General features: G+C 40.7%; 1 protein-coding gene across 4 annotated transcripts in view; it reads right to left on the bottom strand.

Moving 5' to 3' along the window:
- Positions 1-17,355, bottom strand: part of LOC115357101 (collagen alpha-1(XVII) chain-like) — a 29,709-nt gene that overhangs the window by 4,231 nt on the left and 8,123 nt on the right. For 3 of the 4 annotated variants that reach the window (XM_030048467.1, XM_030048494.1, XM_030048476.1), the window contains 35 exons: positions 16,823-16,981; positions 15,980-16,060; positions 15,815-15,859; positions 15,028-15,150; positions 14,206-14,508; positions 14,024-14,074; positions 13,893-13,919; positions 13,761-13,787; positions 13,577-13,639; positions 13,318-13,422; positions 13,142-13,204; positions 12,963-12,998; positions 12,100-12,171; positions 11,511-11,564; positions 11,156-11,218; positions 10,990-11,016; positions 10,860-10,895; positions 10,368-10,403; positions 10,151-10,267; positions 9,829-9,939; positions 9,489-9,569; positions 9,285-9,335; positions 9,043-9,105; positions 8,867-8,926; positions 8,648-8,674; positions 8,474-8,524; positions 5,899-6,015; positions 5,669-5,716; positions 5,249-5,374; positions 4,943-5,092; positions 4,742-4,825; positions 3,264-3,389; positions 3,087-3,173; positions 2,752-2,898; positions 2,156-2,296 (listed from right to left, as the gene is read on the bottom strand). In XM_030048467.1, coding sequence (XP_029904327.1) covers positions 2,156-2,296; positions 2,752-2,898; positions 3,087-3,173; positions 3,264-3,389; positions 4,742-4,825; positions 4,943-5,092; positions 5,249-5,374; positions 5,669-5,716; positions 5,899-6,015; positions 8,474-8,524; positions 8,648-8,674; positions 8,867-8,926; positions 9,043-9,105; positions 9,285-9,335; positions 9,489-9,569; positions 9,829-9,939; positions 10,151-10,267; positions 10,368-10,403; positions 10,860-10,895; positions 10,990-11,016; positions 11,156-11,218; positions 11,511-11,564; positions 12,100-12,171; positions 12,963-12,998; positions 13,142-13,204; positions 13,318-13,422; positions 13,577-13,639; positions 13,761-13,787; positions 13,893-13,919; positions 14,024-14,074; positions 14,206-14,508; positions 15,028-15,150; positions 15,815-15,859; positions 15,980-16,060; positions 16,823-16,981 — 2,958 coding nt within the window. The remainder of the gene's footprint in view (positions 1-2,155; positions 2,297-2,751; positions 2,899-3,086; positions 3,174-3,263; positions 3,390-4,741; positions 4,826-4,942; positions 5,093-5,248; positions 5,375-5,668; positions 5,717-5,898; positions 6,016-8,473; positions 8,525-8,647; positions 8,675-8,866; positions 8,927-9,042; positions 9,106-9,284; positions 9,336-9,488; positions 9,570-9,828; positions 9,940-10,150; positions 10,268-10,367; positions 10,404-10,859; positions 10,896-10,989; positions 11,017-11,155; positions 11,219-11,510; positions 11,565-12,099; positions 12,172-12,962; positions 12,999-13,141; positions 13,205-13,317; positions 13,423-13,576; positions 13,640-13,760; positions 13,788-13,892; positions 13,920-14,023; positions 14,075-14,205; positions 14,509-15,027; positions 15,151-15,814; positions 15,860-15,979; positions 16,061-16,822; positions 16,982-17,355) is intronic. The other variant, XM_030048485.1, reaches the window with a different exon arrangement.

Genomic DNA, 17,355 nt, shown 5'->3' with positions numbered 1-17,355 from the left:
TTTAATTATTATATCAATCCCTGTGTCCAACTGTACAAGCCTCTGTATGTCCATGAGTCTGTCTGTCCAAAACATTTTACTCTGGGGAAACATCTCCAAATATATCAGACGGATTGTCATACTATTTGATGAGCAAATTCAATCTCCTTAGAGAATGAACCCTATCAATTTTGGTAACCACATGACCTTTGTTCCAGCTCCATAACCAGAAAAAATATAAAAAAAAATGTAAAACTAGTGCACAAAAACGTCACAAATTGTAAAAAGTGGATTGCAGTATTTGGTAAGTGCATTCCTGTTGATTGTGGTGACCCTATGACCCTATGACCTTTCCTCTAGTGCCACCCTCAAGCCAAAGATTTAACATGTACATAACATATCTCTAAATGTTATGGACTGCCAAGTAATTTGCTGATTCATGCTTCCCAGGGAATGAGCCCTATCAATTTTGGTGTTACCATTCCTATGCTCTATGTCCAATCTTAGTCCAAAAGGTCAAATTTGATATCTCAGAATCCACTGGGCAGATTGTCATGACATTTCATACATTCATACTCCCCAGAGAATGAACCCTGTTCATTTGGGTGATCACATGACCTTTCCTCTTGCCACTCTCAGGCTAAAGTGTCATTTTTGCAATTGTGTTATGACTAAATCCAATTATCTTCATTGAGTGCATTCATACTTTTTAAAGGAAAATTCTTCTCAAGATTGATGACCCTATTACCTTTCTTCCAGCAAAACCCTTTGGCTAAAATGTCAAATTCGATATCTCAAAATGTACTGGGTGGATTCCTGTCAAAGTTGGTACATTCATGCTATCAAGAGGATGAACCCTGTCAACATTGGTGACCTCATGACTTTTCTTCTAGCCGCACCCTCAGGCCAAAATGTACAAGCCTTATTCTCTCATTTTTACTTTCTTCTGACATGCGCCAAGCCAGCAGTGCACCAGTGGCTCAGGGACTGTGCACTTTTTGCCTTCATCAGAGCCCCAAAATCAATTTACATACACTACTCACAAAAAGTTAGGGATATTCGGCTTTCAGGTGAAATTTCAGGATGAACCTAAAATGCATTATAACCTTTACAGGTGAACTCAATGTGACCTTCTGTAAACTTTTGAATGCACATGTCCAACTGTTCAATGTTTCAGTACTTTTTGCACAAGTTGCTGTTCTCTAACAAGGAGTTTAACGGCAAAATTCACATCAGGTGTTTGATGCTCCAGCTCATCGAGGTCGTATCATTAGGGAACGGCTGCTGGAGACTGGGGTACCTCAAATGGAGTGGCCTGCACTTTCTCAGACCTGAATCCCATAGAAAACCTATGGGATCAGCTGAGTCGCCGTGTAGAGGCTCGGAGCTCTGTACCCCAGAACCTCAATGTCCTGAGGGCCGCCCTTCAAGAAGAGTGGGATGCCATGCCTCAGCAGACAATAAGTCGACTTGTGAACAGCATGAGACGTCGTTGTCAAGCTGTAATTGATGCTCAAGGGCACATGACAAGTTATTGACACTGACATTTTTTGTTGTGGTATATCCACCACTGTTGTTGGCTTTTGTTTCAAGAAATTGTTTGAGATGAGGAAATCACCAGTGTATGCTTCTACTTAAATGCCCTACTTTCATGATATAATATCACTGTAGCGTGAACTTTTTACATTTTCCATAAATTTCACCCAAAAGCCAAATATCCCTAACTTTTTGTGAGTAGTGTATTTGCAAGTTGTTCAACGTGATGACCTCTAAGAATATCATGGCATACACTGTATTTTATGCTAAATTGTAACTCAGCAGAAAATGCAATGACAGCATCATGTGTTTTGAATATTTTTTCCAATAAATTAGGCAGGTGATCACCACTATTAAATCTAAACCATCCCCTAAAACAAGCCTACAAACTAGAAAGTGTCAGAAATAGAAAATAGCTAATTGGCCAAAATTGGACTCTCAAAGCCTAAAGTAAACATCCCCCAAACCGGGACTAATGCATGGGAAAACAATAAACACTGGCCTGCCTCATTATGCCCACCTTGTCAAGAGGCTAATGAGGTTTGTTTAATGCTTAATGGGCCATTTAGTGAATCATCTGTTAACTGGTGCAGTAATGACTCGTGCAGTGTCTGCGAGCGTGTGTGTGTGTTTTACTCACTCTTGATGTATTCTTGTAGCTGTGCTTTGAGCATCTCTCTGTTGGCATGTCCAACATAGGAGGCCAGTCCCTGGTTCACCCCAGGGGGGCCCCCAGGTCCAGGAGGTCCAGGGGGGCCTGGAGGGCCTCTGAAGCCATGATCTAAGACAGAGTAGGAGATACATAGATAGATAGATAGATAGATAGATAGATAGATAGATAGATAGATAGATAGATAGCAAGTTCTGACATTAGGCCTTGAATAATATAGTTTCTCCAGTGATCAAAAAGGTCATATCCCCTGTGTCACAGTTCTGTGGCCGCTTCCTTTTGAAGGCTGCATTTGAAGACTACATACATTCTTGCCCAATCCAAAGTGTCCTCCAAGCACAGTCTGCATATGCAACATTCTTTTTGGAATTTTACTCTTGTCCCAATTACTGAATGTTTGTCAAAAGGTCTAGTCTTTAATCCATAAAACAGTTCACCTTTATAGACCGTACCCCTTGAAGGAGGCAGCCCCTGAACTGTGAAATAGCTCTTGCTTCTAGTGCTGAACTCCCATCCACATAAACTGATGGTGCACATGTACTTGTGATGCTTTCTGTTGTACTCACTTTGAAGGTAGTCTCGAATTTCTTCAAGCCTGTATCCTGAGCCACTGTAGCTCCCCAGTCCTGGTGTTCCTGCTGGTCCTTGAGGACCAGGGAGACCGGCTGGGCCAGGAGGTCCCTGAGGGCCCACAAGTCCTTGATACTCAAGCACTAACAGTTGGACCACAAATATGTACAACCGTCAGCTTAAAAATGTGACAATATTTAATGCATTTGAAATATAAAAATAACCATAACTAGCAACAAATGCACTGAGAGCTCAAACACCTGATGGTGCACAAGACCTGACTGTTGGTACTGATGTCATGTTTGGCCACAGAGAGGCCCTGTGCTCTTACTTGATGACAGGTCGCCACTGAACATTCCAGGAGGACCCGGAGGGCCAGGAGGGCCAGGTGGTCCTCGGACACCAACCATTCCCCTCTCTAGCAACAGACAAGACCCAAAATAAATCCCAGCTGTGTTCTCTCAACTGACCACCTTACGTAAGCTGCCGTGCCATCAGCAGCACTCACCATTCATGAGACTGAGGACTCGTTCAGCCACGCCCTGAGTGTTAAATGCATAGCCTTCAGGGCCCGCTGCTCCAGGAGGTCCCGGTGGGCCTGGGTGACCAGCAATGTACCTCCGGACTTCCTCACCTGCACAGCAGTAAATAACAATCGTATCCTGCTGTGGCAAACCACATGTGTATTGACAAACAAACCTCAGGATACAACTACATTTACAATTTATTTTACATGATTTTCGGAAGAAAGCATGTAAATTAAAGCTTTGAGCTTGATTTAAGCAGGCTATATAATCGTAACTGAATTCAAGTGTGCAAATCTAAGTAGCTGAAGCAAAAGACAGAATTTTGGGCTCACATTAGGAGAGTAACCAAAAACATTTTACCACATGGAGAGTAGTAGTCAGACCATTTCACCCCCCACCAAGAAATATGAATATATATACTATGTGTTCATTAACAGCAGGCTGGACTAATGACGCTTTGCCTTTTGAAAAAGGCAACATGGCAACTACAGCTTGTACAAAATGCTGCTGCAGGAGTTTTAATTGGTGTCAAAATGAGAGCTTACATTACACCTGTCTTGAAGCTCTGCAATGCTCACCAGTCAGTTTTAGAATAGAAATGAACATTTCTTTGCTGTTTTTCAAATCCTTCCATAGAGCCTCACTAGATTATGACAGGCTGCCAAAACATGTTCCTGTTGTAACATCAGATCCACAGTCTCTCTACTCCCAATTATTTCCCAAACCAGGAGAAAGACATATGGTGAGGCAGCTTTTAGCTCCTATCGAACCAGGCTTTGGGACTGTCTTCCCGTTGAGCGCAGCTGATTCAGTTTTCAAGTATTTGCCAAAAACTCACCATTTTAGCTCCATTTTAGTGATGTTTTTCAATAGATTTTTTTTATTATTGACCCATTTCTTTTCATTGATCGGATGAATTTAATCTATTATAGTCCCGCAATTTACTTTACTCAAAATCTTTTCTCCTGAATCTATTTCTGATTGATTGATTGATTGATTGATTGATTGATTGATTGATTGATTGATTGAGCCAAGTGAGGATGGTAAAATCACAGTCACAAACAGAGGAGATGAGCAATGTGCGATGCTACATGGTTTGTGTTTGGCTACATGAGGAGTGGCTTACAGATGGCAGTTTCAGAGGAGGTGATTGTCTCCCAGTCACATGTTCCCACATGTGTGACTCAAAGGGCTCAAGGAGAGTTAAGAAAACTTAATTTGACTTGAGAAAACCTTGGAAATTTTGAATTTGTTCTTGCAATATTTTTGTTATTGGAAGTCAACCATCAACAAAGGCATGACATATTTAAATGAATTCTATAATTATAGAGTTATAGAATTAAAATACACAGTTTTGGCCCATGGAAATTTGTGCTCATGCCTTTCACATAATAGAGGTTCTGCCTTTAGCATGTATGTCATTTCCCAGAGATGGGGGGATTTTTCCAATCAGACTTACGTTGTAATAGGCTGATGATGTCACCGACAGAGATGGAACCAGGTGGACCTGGAGGGCCAGGGGTCCCAGCACTGTACCCTTGACCTAAAGAGACAACAGCTGCATCTTTAAGTTGATCAAAACCTATTGAAAATCATTACATTGTTATATCTGGAATGTTACATGAACACATTTAATAATTGATCATTTAATTGAACTGACTCTGGATGTAGGAGATGACTCGCTTGGCCACATCATTCACTAACTGTTCACCAGAAGACCCTGAGGGTCCTGAGGGTGCTGAGGGTCCTGAGGGTCCTGGGGGTCCTGGAGGACCAGGTGGACCAGCCAAGTACTGCCTAATACTGCCACCTGCATTTCGAGACAAATAATCACATGTGTAAAATAACCACAATTCGAGTGCCAGCTCAGTAGGTGTACCTCTTTGATTCATCCCATCTGAATCCTCTGAATATGAATCTGAATCTGAATCATCCCAACAAATAAACAGATAGCATCCTCACTTACGCTGGAGGTACTCTGCAATGTACTGGCCCATATCAGTAGATCCAGATTCAAAGCTAGCTTTTCCAGGGACACCAGGTGGTCCGGGAGGGCCAGGTGGGCCTGGTGTCCCAGGTCTGGATGAACCACCTGGTATTACAACACACATTGTTAGATTAGACAGTATACCAGTTACAGTTGCAAAGAATATCACGTAATGTGCCACATCTGCCTAAAGTACTACTTGTAAATTTGAAGAAACTGTTAGTGTTTGTTTTAACCTGCTTGAAATAACAGGCAGAGATGCACAGTATGTTGAGTTATTTTTCAACTATTTTCCAGCAGTTGTCTACACATGTGGGTATTGTGCTCTAAACTCTACCCATCTGACTCCTAGTGGGCTAAATAATAATTTAAGGTGAAGTATTGACGGGTTGCTCTTACCCAGGGAGACCCCAGGGATTCCTGGGGCACCAGGTATTCCTGCATCACCTAGAGGAAATGCAAAATCAAGTTTCTGTATTCTGACTGTATTTTATTCAGAATGTATTCTTTATTATGAACTTTAATTTTTTTAATGGAAATTTAAGGCAATGAAATATGAACACTGGCCATTCCCAAGTCTCAGACTCAACTCGTAAGAGGTAACTGAAAACACTTTAAAGCATGTATACCTTTTGGTCCCTGTGGGCCCTCTGGGCCCTCCGGGCCTGGGGGACCCTGGGGCCCACTTATGCCCTCTGGTCCCTGAACTCCGGGGGGTCCCCTTGGGCCAGGCTGACCTGGGAAAGCTGATGTGAATAGGGAGTGAAAATGACATCTTGTTCTGCTTGTGGTTGAATTTGTTCCTTCAAAGTCCCCATTAATTTTCCCACTGACAAATGCAAAATGATTTCTTATCAATAATCTCAGTAGAAAAGCCAGTAACCTATAACCAATAATATAGCTCCTTGCTATGTTCATGCTATGAAATATTCCAAAGCTCAAGTTGCCATAGTCAGTACAATGAATTCACTACAGAGATGGACTGCAGAAACAAGCACGTCAGCAGGAACACCTGTGAGTTAGACACAGAAACACTGTGGGGCATCTCCCGCAGTGCTGTGGAGGAACTCTGCACAGAGCAAAGCAGTTCCATTAGAAAAGAGGAAAGTTTTTGTGGTGCAATTACTTTGGCAGAAGGAAATGGCAAAATGTACCAAAACACTTGTCAATCTAAGCAGGGACAATGGATTAACCAGGAAATATTGACGGAAAATGGAGGCATCCAGGTTTTGTTTGATTATGGGAATAATCAGTGATGTGCTACAATTACAGCAAAACCACAAGCACTAGCTAAAGAATCATATACTAACACACTGGTATAATCCTGTTTTTTGCACTTTTGCCTTATTGCCGTCTATCACTCGGGCTGAGTAATTCAAACAGTTCTCAGTGGAAATGCACAAAACCTGCTCGGAAGGTTGTTCATGGACCAGCAAAGAAGTTGTTGACTTTCCAGGCCAGCTGACCTCCAGGGTATATGGCAATGGACACGGTTTTGTACATACAAGTCTCTATACTTTGTAATTACATCCACATAATATCATATAACATGGTGGGGAATGTTAGTTACAGGTCATGACAGCAAGTCAAAGCTGGCTGAAGGGGGCATGTCTTATGACAAAGACATTGCTAAAAGGAGGCACGGTTTTGCACAAACAGGGCTGTAACTTTGAGCTGTGATCTTACAGCACAGGTTTGCATTCTACTGAGGGCCTTCTTGTTGCATGCATTGTGGCTGTTCCAAGGTTGGAGCACGTAACATAATGGATGAGTCTATGTACACTTGCACTGAATGTGAATTATTAGAAGCTCAGGATTATCTCTTCACTGTGTATACTGTTTAAGAATTTTGTGTTTAAGAAAAGTATAGATTAAGCCAGTGTACACCTTGTGGAGTAGGATGCCATTAATCTCTGGAAACAGATTGTACATAGAATCTGTAGGCAAGGGACAACATTTAAGTATTGGAGGTATTCTGGTTTCTGCTTGTAGTCCAAGTGGTTTTATGCAGGGGAACAGACCAGGTGGGGAGTGAAAGAGGCATTGGCCAAAGTGTCATCTGCACTTAAAACACCTACATAAAGTATTGATGCGTGTTTATTGTGTGAAGAAATGTTTGACTTGAGAAGTAAAAGAAATTTAAACAGAAAAGCACAATAGAAATGGAAGCCAGCGGCCAGCAGCTACACTGGAATCTATACATATATATATATATATATATATATATATATGTATATATATATATATATATATATATATATATATATATTATTATTATTATTATTATTATTATTATTATTATTATTGCAGGATAGTGAAGGCATGACCTAACTGACTTACATTCATTCTGTAAAGCCTTTCCCTCATCATTAGTTAAAACCCACCTATGCCCAACCCTAACTTTAAACAATAACCCAAAATGACCACTCAAAATTTAAAAAAATGACTTCACCAGTCTTGGGGGAGGAAAAGAGTAGCACTCTGGAACACCTAAAAAATTGGCCTGTGCCCCCTGAGGCTAATTTGTTCTCAGCTCATGCGATTGGGATGCTATGGATATGTAGCCACATTGGCCAACAGTCACTGGAGGTTTAGATTTTTTTTAAGGGAGACCAAAAAAGGGAATTTATTAGACAGCTGGGAAAAGCAGCTAGTGACTGTGGCTGAAATGAAGGGACACCAGCTGGGGTCCAAAGCATGGAAATATATCCCGTGACTAAGACAGGAGTTGTATTTCATATGATTGAATAGCTATGGTAGCAGAGATGGGTAGTCACACACCATTCTTAGCTCTTGGCATAACCATGTTAGATTATTCAGCTTACTATATGCTGATGCAACTTGGCTTTGGAGCTGCTGAGCAGACTGTTGAAAAAGTCAAAGGTTCAGCTGTCCTTTTAGCCTATGATTGTTGGTACAGTTCAGTTCATCAACTGCTGAGTGAGCCATTTCCAAGCAGAAGGGTCAGTGGTCCCATCAGCCTGTTGTCAGATTCCATGTATAGATAAAAGTAGCAAGGGATTTGAAAAAATGAAGCATTTTCTCCTGAACTTTGGAACATAACCACCAGACAGTGGCTACTTTCTATCACTGTATTTGTGAAGAGTACAGATTGTAACTGCCAAAAATGATGGTACTTTTTTGCACAGTACAGTATATCTAGTATAGATTTGAAAAAATACATCAATAAGTTTCTTAACGTACCAACACCGGGATCCCCTGGACTTCCTGGTAAACCTGGCTGACCTGGTTCTCCTGAAACAGTCACAATGACATTTAGCCATAAAGACTTCTGGCGTTTTAAAAGGCTGCATGCTGATGCATGCCAAGTTCCCTTTTTGTTAAGGTAGGTAATTTTTACCTTGTTCTTTTCCTTACCTTCGTATCCTTGGGGACCTCGGTCACCTAAGGAGAATGAATAATAAACTTGCAATAACGTTACACTTAAAAAAAAAAAAAAAAAGCTATATAAAGAAGTAATTTCTTCTCTCAATAATTCATATGACTACTCTTGTTATGCTGCTACCCCTCCCACACAGGCTTGTGAGCTATCTCGAACCAGGACACCATAACAAAAAGCTACTTAGTTGAGTCTACCTGGTGAGCCCTTCGGGCCTGGAGGTCCTGGTGGTCCAGGTGGTCCAGCAAAGAAGGTTTCTGAGACAAATCAGGGAGAAATGCATTAAGCATGGACACCAAAGAATGACTGTGATAGAATTTCTTTTGACATACAGTTAGCTTAACATTGTTGCAGTAACATGTTTGTCACGAACCTGAGGTGGGCACAAAGCTGCCAGGTTCTCCTTTCTCACCTCGTGGTCCAGGTAACCCAATACCTATGAGGCCAGCAACTCATTTAGAATTAGATTTAAATAGTAAGAGAAGTAATATAAGTAATATATCTAAATAGCCAGAGTAGCAATAATAGAATAATAAGAGAATGTTTTTTGTTGTCTGTCCATCTATCCATCCTTCCATCCATCTATCGAAGAGTTATGTAGAGACATTCGTTTACCTGGCTCTCCAGGAGGACCTCTGCGTCCCGGAGCACCCTCCTTTGTCTCACCTAGAGGAACATGATGACAGAAATTTGAGTAGCAGTCACTATAAGCATTTGGACCACAGCTATGTGGTCCAAGTGGCATTAGTCCAAAGTAGCTTTGCACTAATGCCACTACAGATTTGCATGTTTTAAAAAGCTTTATGACAACCAACATACCAGGAGCACCCTGAGGACCAGGTGCTCCAGGTGGCCCTGGTGGTCCTGGTGGACCTGGAAATCCAACTGCTGAGGAAAGTCCTGTTACGAATAAAAAATAATAGAAATAAAAGAAAATAAAAGCACAAACCCAAGATCTAAACACAAACATTTTGTATGAGTGTTCTTGTTATATTTTTACATTCTAGGCATTTAGATGATGCTGTTATCCAGAGGGCCTACAAAAGCAAAAGCAAGTCAGGCTTCAGTTCTCGGCTTGACAACAGTACAGTGGGTGGAAGACAGTTGCTTGTTGTGGTGATGAAGTGACACAGTGTTAAGGAAACAGAGAGGCACTCACTCCCAGTTCGAGTGGCACTGACAGTTTCCACACTCTTGACACTGATGCCCGGCTCGCCAGGTCTTCCTGGCTCTCCTCTGTCTCCCTTTTCTCCTTGTTCTCCCTTGAGACCTAATTTATAATATCAAGGTATATTCAAAGAAAAACCAATACTGTATATCTATACAGTACTCAACAGCAAACTTCATATCAATTTATTGCCACCAACATGTCTTCTATTTATTCTACTTGGCAATTCAAAGGACCCCAATTATATTCAGTCTAACCATGTGTTTTTTGGCCCATCTGATAAAAGATAAAAGATTAAAGAGTATGGATCTACCAGGTCGTCCTGGGACACCAGCAGGGCCAATGGGACCAGAGAGGCCAGGGGGTCCAACAGCACCCGGGGGTCCAGCAGGTCCTGGAGGTCCAGGAATAGTCACCGTGCTAGAGCCAACTGGACACAAGACACATATGGAAGTGTTTCCAGGGCTTAACTCATGGAAACCAATGCACAGTATGAAAGTCCATGTACAAATCAACACTGTCACTCTTACCTGCACTGATGACTTTACCAGGTGCTCCTGCTTCACCTAAAAGATAATGCCATGTTAGATGATGTGGTGATGAAGCATAAAGTCTACAATTAGGTTCATATATCAGTTTGAATATATATTAGGCCAATATTGCCTAATTTCAATTTAAATAAATCAGATATTGACTGGTCAAGTGGTGCCCACTATCAACATAGAAGAGAGGATGTGGCTTTACTAAACTGACTCCAAAGGTGTCCATCTATAAAACATGCAATAAAACCTGCCTCACCCTGCTGTGAGCAGCTGCTCACCAACTTTGCAGGCTTTTCCACCTTGGCAGTTCTAGGCTTCAATAGTGAATTTAAAGCTTGTCATCTTGTGGAATTTTGGATTCAGAATACTGGCAAAAAATATCAGCTACAAGAGTTTCAATCCAAAGATGTTGATTTTAACAAAGTCAATTAGTAAGTAAAGTAATAAACAAAAGTCAATCAAAAGTGAACGACACATCACCTTTAGCACCTGGTTGCCCTGGATGTCCAGGAATGCCTACAAGCAATGGTCATGTAAAAGATATTAGAAAATAAAAACTTGAATCTAGACAGAAATCAGAATGAACAGTGCTTTACCACAGCAGTCCTACCAGGAGGTCCTTGAAGCCCAGGGGTGCCTACAGGAGAATGACATTTTACTCATGAGGCTTGCACACATACAGCAGGAATAGAGCTTTGAAGTAGCACAGTCATGGATCAGTGCTGCAAGGTGCTGAGGTCTGATCATGGACATGATTTGTGATGTTGTTCTGGTACCTGGGAAGCCTGCATCTCCTGGAGATCCTGCTGGTCCTCTCTGACCTGGCAAACCCACATCACCTGAAATTTATACAGAGACGTTACAATTTATAAGACAATCTTTACCGAAAACAAAACTAACTGATGTTCTGCGATTGTCCAAGAATGGTCTAATGGTTATAGGGACTGTTACATCAGTCTGCTTAATTGGTGAAATTTTTTCTGGATTAGTACCACTGATTTGCTTTTATGAATGGGAATTCCTTCCACGAACAGAATTCACACTTTATTACTGCAGACTGCTGTAGATAGATAGATATCTGCTTGTTCAGTGAATAAGCAGGTTTGTATTTATTGCAAGTGATCTCCTCACCCATAGATCCTTTAGGTCCAGTTGGTCCAGCTGGGCCTTTTGGTCCAGGTTGTCCTGGTTCACATTTGACAATGAAGAGAACAAAAACCAAATTGAACCCACTTTACTCTTCTATAACAACCCTTTAAAAAACTTAAAGATTTCTGTAATGTTATTTGTGGGATAGCACAACTTTGAACATTAATAGAGAAATTTGATGATTTTAAGACATACATTTTAATACAATAAAAATGACAGTTAACTATTTTAACAGGCTTTTTCAGTCTTTTAGATAATCAAAATGAAGACAGTATAAGGACCTGTGCACTTCAAAAATAGTCTTTAAACACCCTGCCTATCAATGATTATGCCACATGGAATTACAAAGTTATCAATTCTAACCTTTTACTTTCTGTTAACAGTTCAAGCATCATGTAAAAGGTAAGATGGCTGACACAACACAAACAAATACAAAATAATAAAAGTGTTGCAACCAGAACTTTCAACCTGAAGACGAAACATTGTTTATTTAACTCTTAATTGAAATAACCAGTGTCAGGCCTGTTATACTGTGCATAAATGATAAAAGCAGGCCTATAGTAGTACATACCTGCTGGACCACGTTTTCCCTGCTCCCCCTGAACTCCTTTAGCCCCTTGTGGTCCTGGTGCTCCTCGGTCACCTGGATCAAGGACAATAGCAAGAGTCACTAGAGACACTAGCAAGGGTATCCTTATTCACTACTGTACTACTGTAACTGACTCTACAAAAATGTTCAAAGTTCTCTGTATTGTTTTGATATGCTTTTAAGTTGACACAAATTATTGAAATCATTTTGGGGTAGAGGCCCTGTATCTCAGTCAGATTTTTCAAAAACTATGGAAAACAGCTTTGTTTTGAAGTGAACTGCCATGCATTTAAATCTAATCCACTGGCTTTTGTAATGATATTGTAAGGCAAAGAGTTAAGTGATTTGCTCAACCCATTCAGCTGAATTTAAAACATGAAATCAACAATCTTGGAGTTGTGAGGTTCTCACCCTACTGCAACAAAACACGGATTTTAGAAGACTGCATTTCGTCCTCTGTATGCCAGTGTACATGGAGCCTAACCTGTCAAATTCAAAGAGGAGTAAAGTGTATTTTGCAAAAGGTCCTATACCTTTTGACCCAGGAGCTCCTCATTTGAAGTGTAATCAAAAGTTACTTTTCAGAAAGAATAAATTTGTAAAATGAGATCTTTACAAGTTAAATTGTAACAGCCCCAAAAAAGTGAAGACATATTATTCTTATGAGGGTCTATTTTCTGATGCTTACAGAGAGCTTGTAGGATTTGCACACTGTAGTGGGCGTGATATGAAGCTTATGTAGCTTAGTACAATACTTCAGCAAAAATGCACTTCAGTAATACGACTAAATGGAACCAGTTACTTTCACCCGTGCAGACAAAATGCCACAATGCCACAGTGTTTACCGGGGATCCCAAAGGCACCCTGCTGTCCCATGTCACCTAAACCAAACACACACAACACACACAAAAACATGCTGTAATGTCATACTGACTATCAACATGATCAGTATCTCTAAACACATTCCCACGGCTTCAGTTTTGATTCAATCTGACCAATATGCTATAATGACCTTTGACCTTACCTTTAGGACCCACAGGCCCAGCAACACCAGCAAGACCGGGACTCCCTGGCTCACCTGGAGATCCTGTCAACAGTTCCATGATCACTGGCTGAACACCTCAAACGCATGACTCTCATATTTGTCGTGTTTATCTATGATATGAAACGTGATGAGAGTGAGACGAACAGATTTTCTACCTCTGTCTCCTTTCTCTCCAGCTCCAGGTGGTCCAATCTCTCCACGGAGTCCCATTGGACCATCTTGGCCCCTCTGGCCTGGTGGGCCCTCAGCGCCGGGTTCACCTGCTCATGAAGGGAGTAGAAGTCAATGACAACAGAAAAAAAAACAGAACAACATATTTACTCTTTCCAAGTGCCTCCTCCTCAAGTAACACAGATGTAACACAGCATGTGAGTGTTACGTTGCACTACATGTGCAAACTAAACCAAACGTCACCTGTGCTTCCCTTTGGTCCCCTTGGTCCCTCCACTCCAGGGTGGCCCATCTGCCCAGGAGGACCTACACAAACAAATAATGTGTGGAGAGATGGGAGAAGCAGCGAGTTGGTCGACTCTCCATTTGCCATAATGTTGTGAATTTAGAATAGAATGCAGGGAGGAGCAATCACCGTAACTCTTACCTGGCAGACCAGGGAAGCCATTATCACCTGCAAAAAAAAAAAAAAAAAAAAAAAAAAAAAATTTACATTTTTTAAAAATCTATAACTATAGTTCAACAAGGAGACATAACTAGAAGCATATTGACACCTCACCTTTCGATCCTGGTGGCCCTGGATCACCTGTAAAGAAAGAACTAGTACGGTGAAGGATATGGACAAAGGTGAAATAATAGAAATGCAGTATTCCCAGCTATAAATTTTCAACTTGATTTAGGCTAACGTACCTTTGGGCCCTGGGTCTCCTCTTGCTCCTTTCATTGAGTGTGCAAGCATATCTAAAAACATTTTTAAAAATGTTGGGATCAATCACATTCAGGTTCATTCGCTCTCTAGTGGGCTGATCATTTCTTTGACTGATAGGTTAACGGATTGAAGAAAGATGATTAATATTTCTTTAATGCAGTACCTTTCACAGCATCAGAGCGCAGCTCAGCCCTGAGCAGCTCCTGCACAGTTCTCTGCAGGGCCGAGCCGTCCTGTCCTGCTGCACCACCGAGCCCTGCCCCGGGTCCAGAAGCCCCCAGGCTGATCCCATTATCAGAGCGGGTCAGGGTAGAGCCAGCAGAGCTTTTGTCAATGTATGCTGACTCTAATGGGTCGATGATGTTGACAGCAGACGAGGCAGAGTAGCGACTGGACCTGGCTGACACGGTGCCTGTGGCAGCTTCCAGCGCCTCAATGCGGCTCTTGTGACGTTTGACTTCCTCAGCTGTGAGACAAGAGAGAAGGTGTGAGATAATATGTGATGACTGACTTAATATTCAGGCAAGACTGCTGTAAACACAAAACAGTCCATCTCAACAAGTCATTTAGTCTTATATTCAATGTTACAAAAAATAAAAAAAAAAGAATCTGCCAGTGGGATGAGATAATCCTTGATAACTTTCTTGATACCAGTGGCCTGATCAGCTTTATTTTCCCTTATTTCAACTTAATTATACTTGCTTGCAAAAAAAATTAATCAGAAAAAAGCAGGATTACCTCATCCAACTGACCGATTTTTTTATACCTTGTTTCAAGAAAAATAAGATTGAGTTGGACATCTTTTACAACACATAAGACAGGTCTACCTTGTTTAAGAGAGATGCCAAATGTTAAAATAGAAGCTGTTGATTAACACTGCTTACTCCTGGATACTAATGGACAAGCTAGGAGATAATGTGCATTGATCTTCAAAAAGGTAAAATAAATGCTGATAGAGAGCACACAGGATGTTCTGCTGCTTTACCCAAGGCGATGAGTCCAAAGAGGAGGCCAAGGAGGAGCAGCAGGCCGAGAAGGAGGCCTAGCAGCCACTTCCACCAGCTGCAGCTGGAGCACAGGCCTGAGCCACACTCATCTTTACTGAGCTCTGACAGACAGAGGAGTGGAGGGACAGGTTTAGGGTTTTTAAGCTGAGAAAGCCTTAAATACAAAAAAAAGTTAACAACATTGATTCATCAGATTCTTTTTCTTGTCTTGCTTTCAAAAGAATAATCTTTCAGATAAATGAGACTCTTGAAAAGAAGTGATCAAATTTGTTTTTCATTTTCTTCGTTAAGGCTTACAGTCAGATAACCTTTGACTTAGTCACAATGAAATGGTGACACTCCAAGTAGGTACTTGAAAATATCAAGAATTTTACTTACTGTGTCTTATGTTTTAAGCGTAAAATTTTATTAAGCTTAATGTGTCACTAGTTGTTGTTGTTTTTGTTTTGTTTTTTGTTTTTTTTCAGAGGAAAGCCAATTGTAAAGCTACATAGGCCTTGAGCCATTTTCAAAAATACATTTTTGATGATGAGGGAGGCATAAAAAACGTCTTTTCTCTCTTTTCTACAAATTTTGAGTAAAAACATGAGAGCTGCACTTAACAGCCTCCTTCCTAATATGCAATCTTAGATAAGAGCATTCTCCATCCCCAGATGAGCCACAGAACACGGGGATCTGGCAGGATTTCAATCTAGGCCAGCAAGTACCTGAGTAAATAATGGTTCTAATGAAAAGTGATATTTAAGCTATTTTGAGGTAATATACCTGCATAGGTGGCTTTGTCTTTTGTGGCAACTTTCAGGGTTGCTGCTTTGGGAAAAAAAAAAAAAGAAAACAGCATTTATTTATATTCTTATTTTAAACAAAATGTGATGAAGAAATACTGTGATAAATCCTGAAATCCAAAAGATTTGCTCTGTTTGAGTCTACATGTAGCATCGGCTCCTTCCTCCATTGCGCTGGCTGATATCTTCTGCTTCTCTCTCTTCAGTGAGTCCCCAGAGAAGGCAGCTGAAGGATAGAACAAATAAGCCTTCGCTTACCACTGGTAGAAAACTGTATTTTGTTCTGAGATATCGCAATGTATTCTGACCGAAAATCCTCATCCTGTGGCATAACACAAATCAGACTATAAATCAGAAATTGTTTGTCCAATCATCACAGAACTTCCAGGATGTGTCCACACAAGCACCTGAAACATACCCTGGAAGTTTCACTCAAATTAATCACTACGGGGTGCTACAAATGCAAGCAAATGGGTGTGGCATTACACAAATCAGACTATAAATCAACAATCGGTTGTCCAATTTTTATGAAACTGTCAGGATATTTCCACATAAGGACCCGAAACATATGCAAAACACTTTATTCAAAGTGACCACTAGGTGGCGCTACAAATGCAAATAATGGCCATGCATTAACACAAATCAGACTATAAATCAGAAATTGCCCTGTCATTATTACCAAACTTGTAGGATATGTTTCAGTACAATGTTGACATGTGAAAGCACTCGATAGGGGGCACCACCAGTTCCAAACACACGCATGGGCCTGGCAAAAATTTGGCCATAAATCAATGACAGTTTGTCCTAACATCACCAACCATGGTGGATGTTATTAATTAAGCTGTTGCAGCTTTCTACTCATAAAAGTCTTTGTTTTAGTAGCAGTAGCAGTGCTAATAGCATCTGTGCCAGTAGTGGCAACAGGAGCAGTCGCTGTAGTAGCAGCAGTAGCAATACTAGCAGTAGTTGTATTAGTATTAAGTTATACCAGCAGCAACAGGTGCATCAGAGATGAACTGCTTCCCGGTGTCTTTGGTCATGACCAGCCTCTCCGTCTCCTTCTTGACAGGCGTGTTCTCCTTCTCCAGCAACATGAACTTATAGTCCTTGGTGAAGACCTCATCGCCACAGCCACCACTGGGGGTCCCTGTGAAAAATACAAAAATAAATAAATAAATAAATAAATAATAATAATAATAATAAATAATTTGAGACTGACCAAGTGAAGACAGTATCCAGTGATGTTGTGGTAAAGTAAATATGAATAAATGTAAGAGAATTTTTGAATGCACCAAAAAAAAAAAAAAAAAAACTCTGCTTGATGATTTATTTTCTGAAATGACTGCATTGTCATGTAAGTTTGTAAAGAAAATGATATTTAATATATTGAATATACTGTATGTGTTGGATTTATATTATAAATTATGTCACTTTATATGAACTTTCAGGTCAAAAGTTTTTAAAAGTGCAACAATTCTGAGAGGATTTTTCATATGTTTTCTCACTTCACAAAAATGCTTT

This window comes from Myripristis murdjan, chromosome 1 (assembly GCF_902150065.1).
Source record: "Myripristis murdjan chromosome 1, fMyrMur1.1, whole genome shotgun sequence".
Lineage (NCBI taxonomy): Eukaryota > Metazoa > Chordata > Actinopteri > Holocentriformes > Holocentridae > Myripristis > Myripristis murdjan.
The sequence above is the reverse complement of the archived record's forward strand: the minus strand, read 5'-3'. Positions and strand labels throughout refer to the sequence as shown.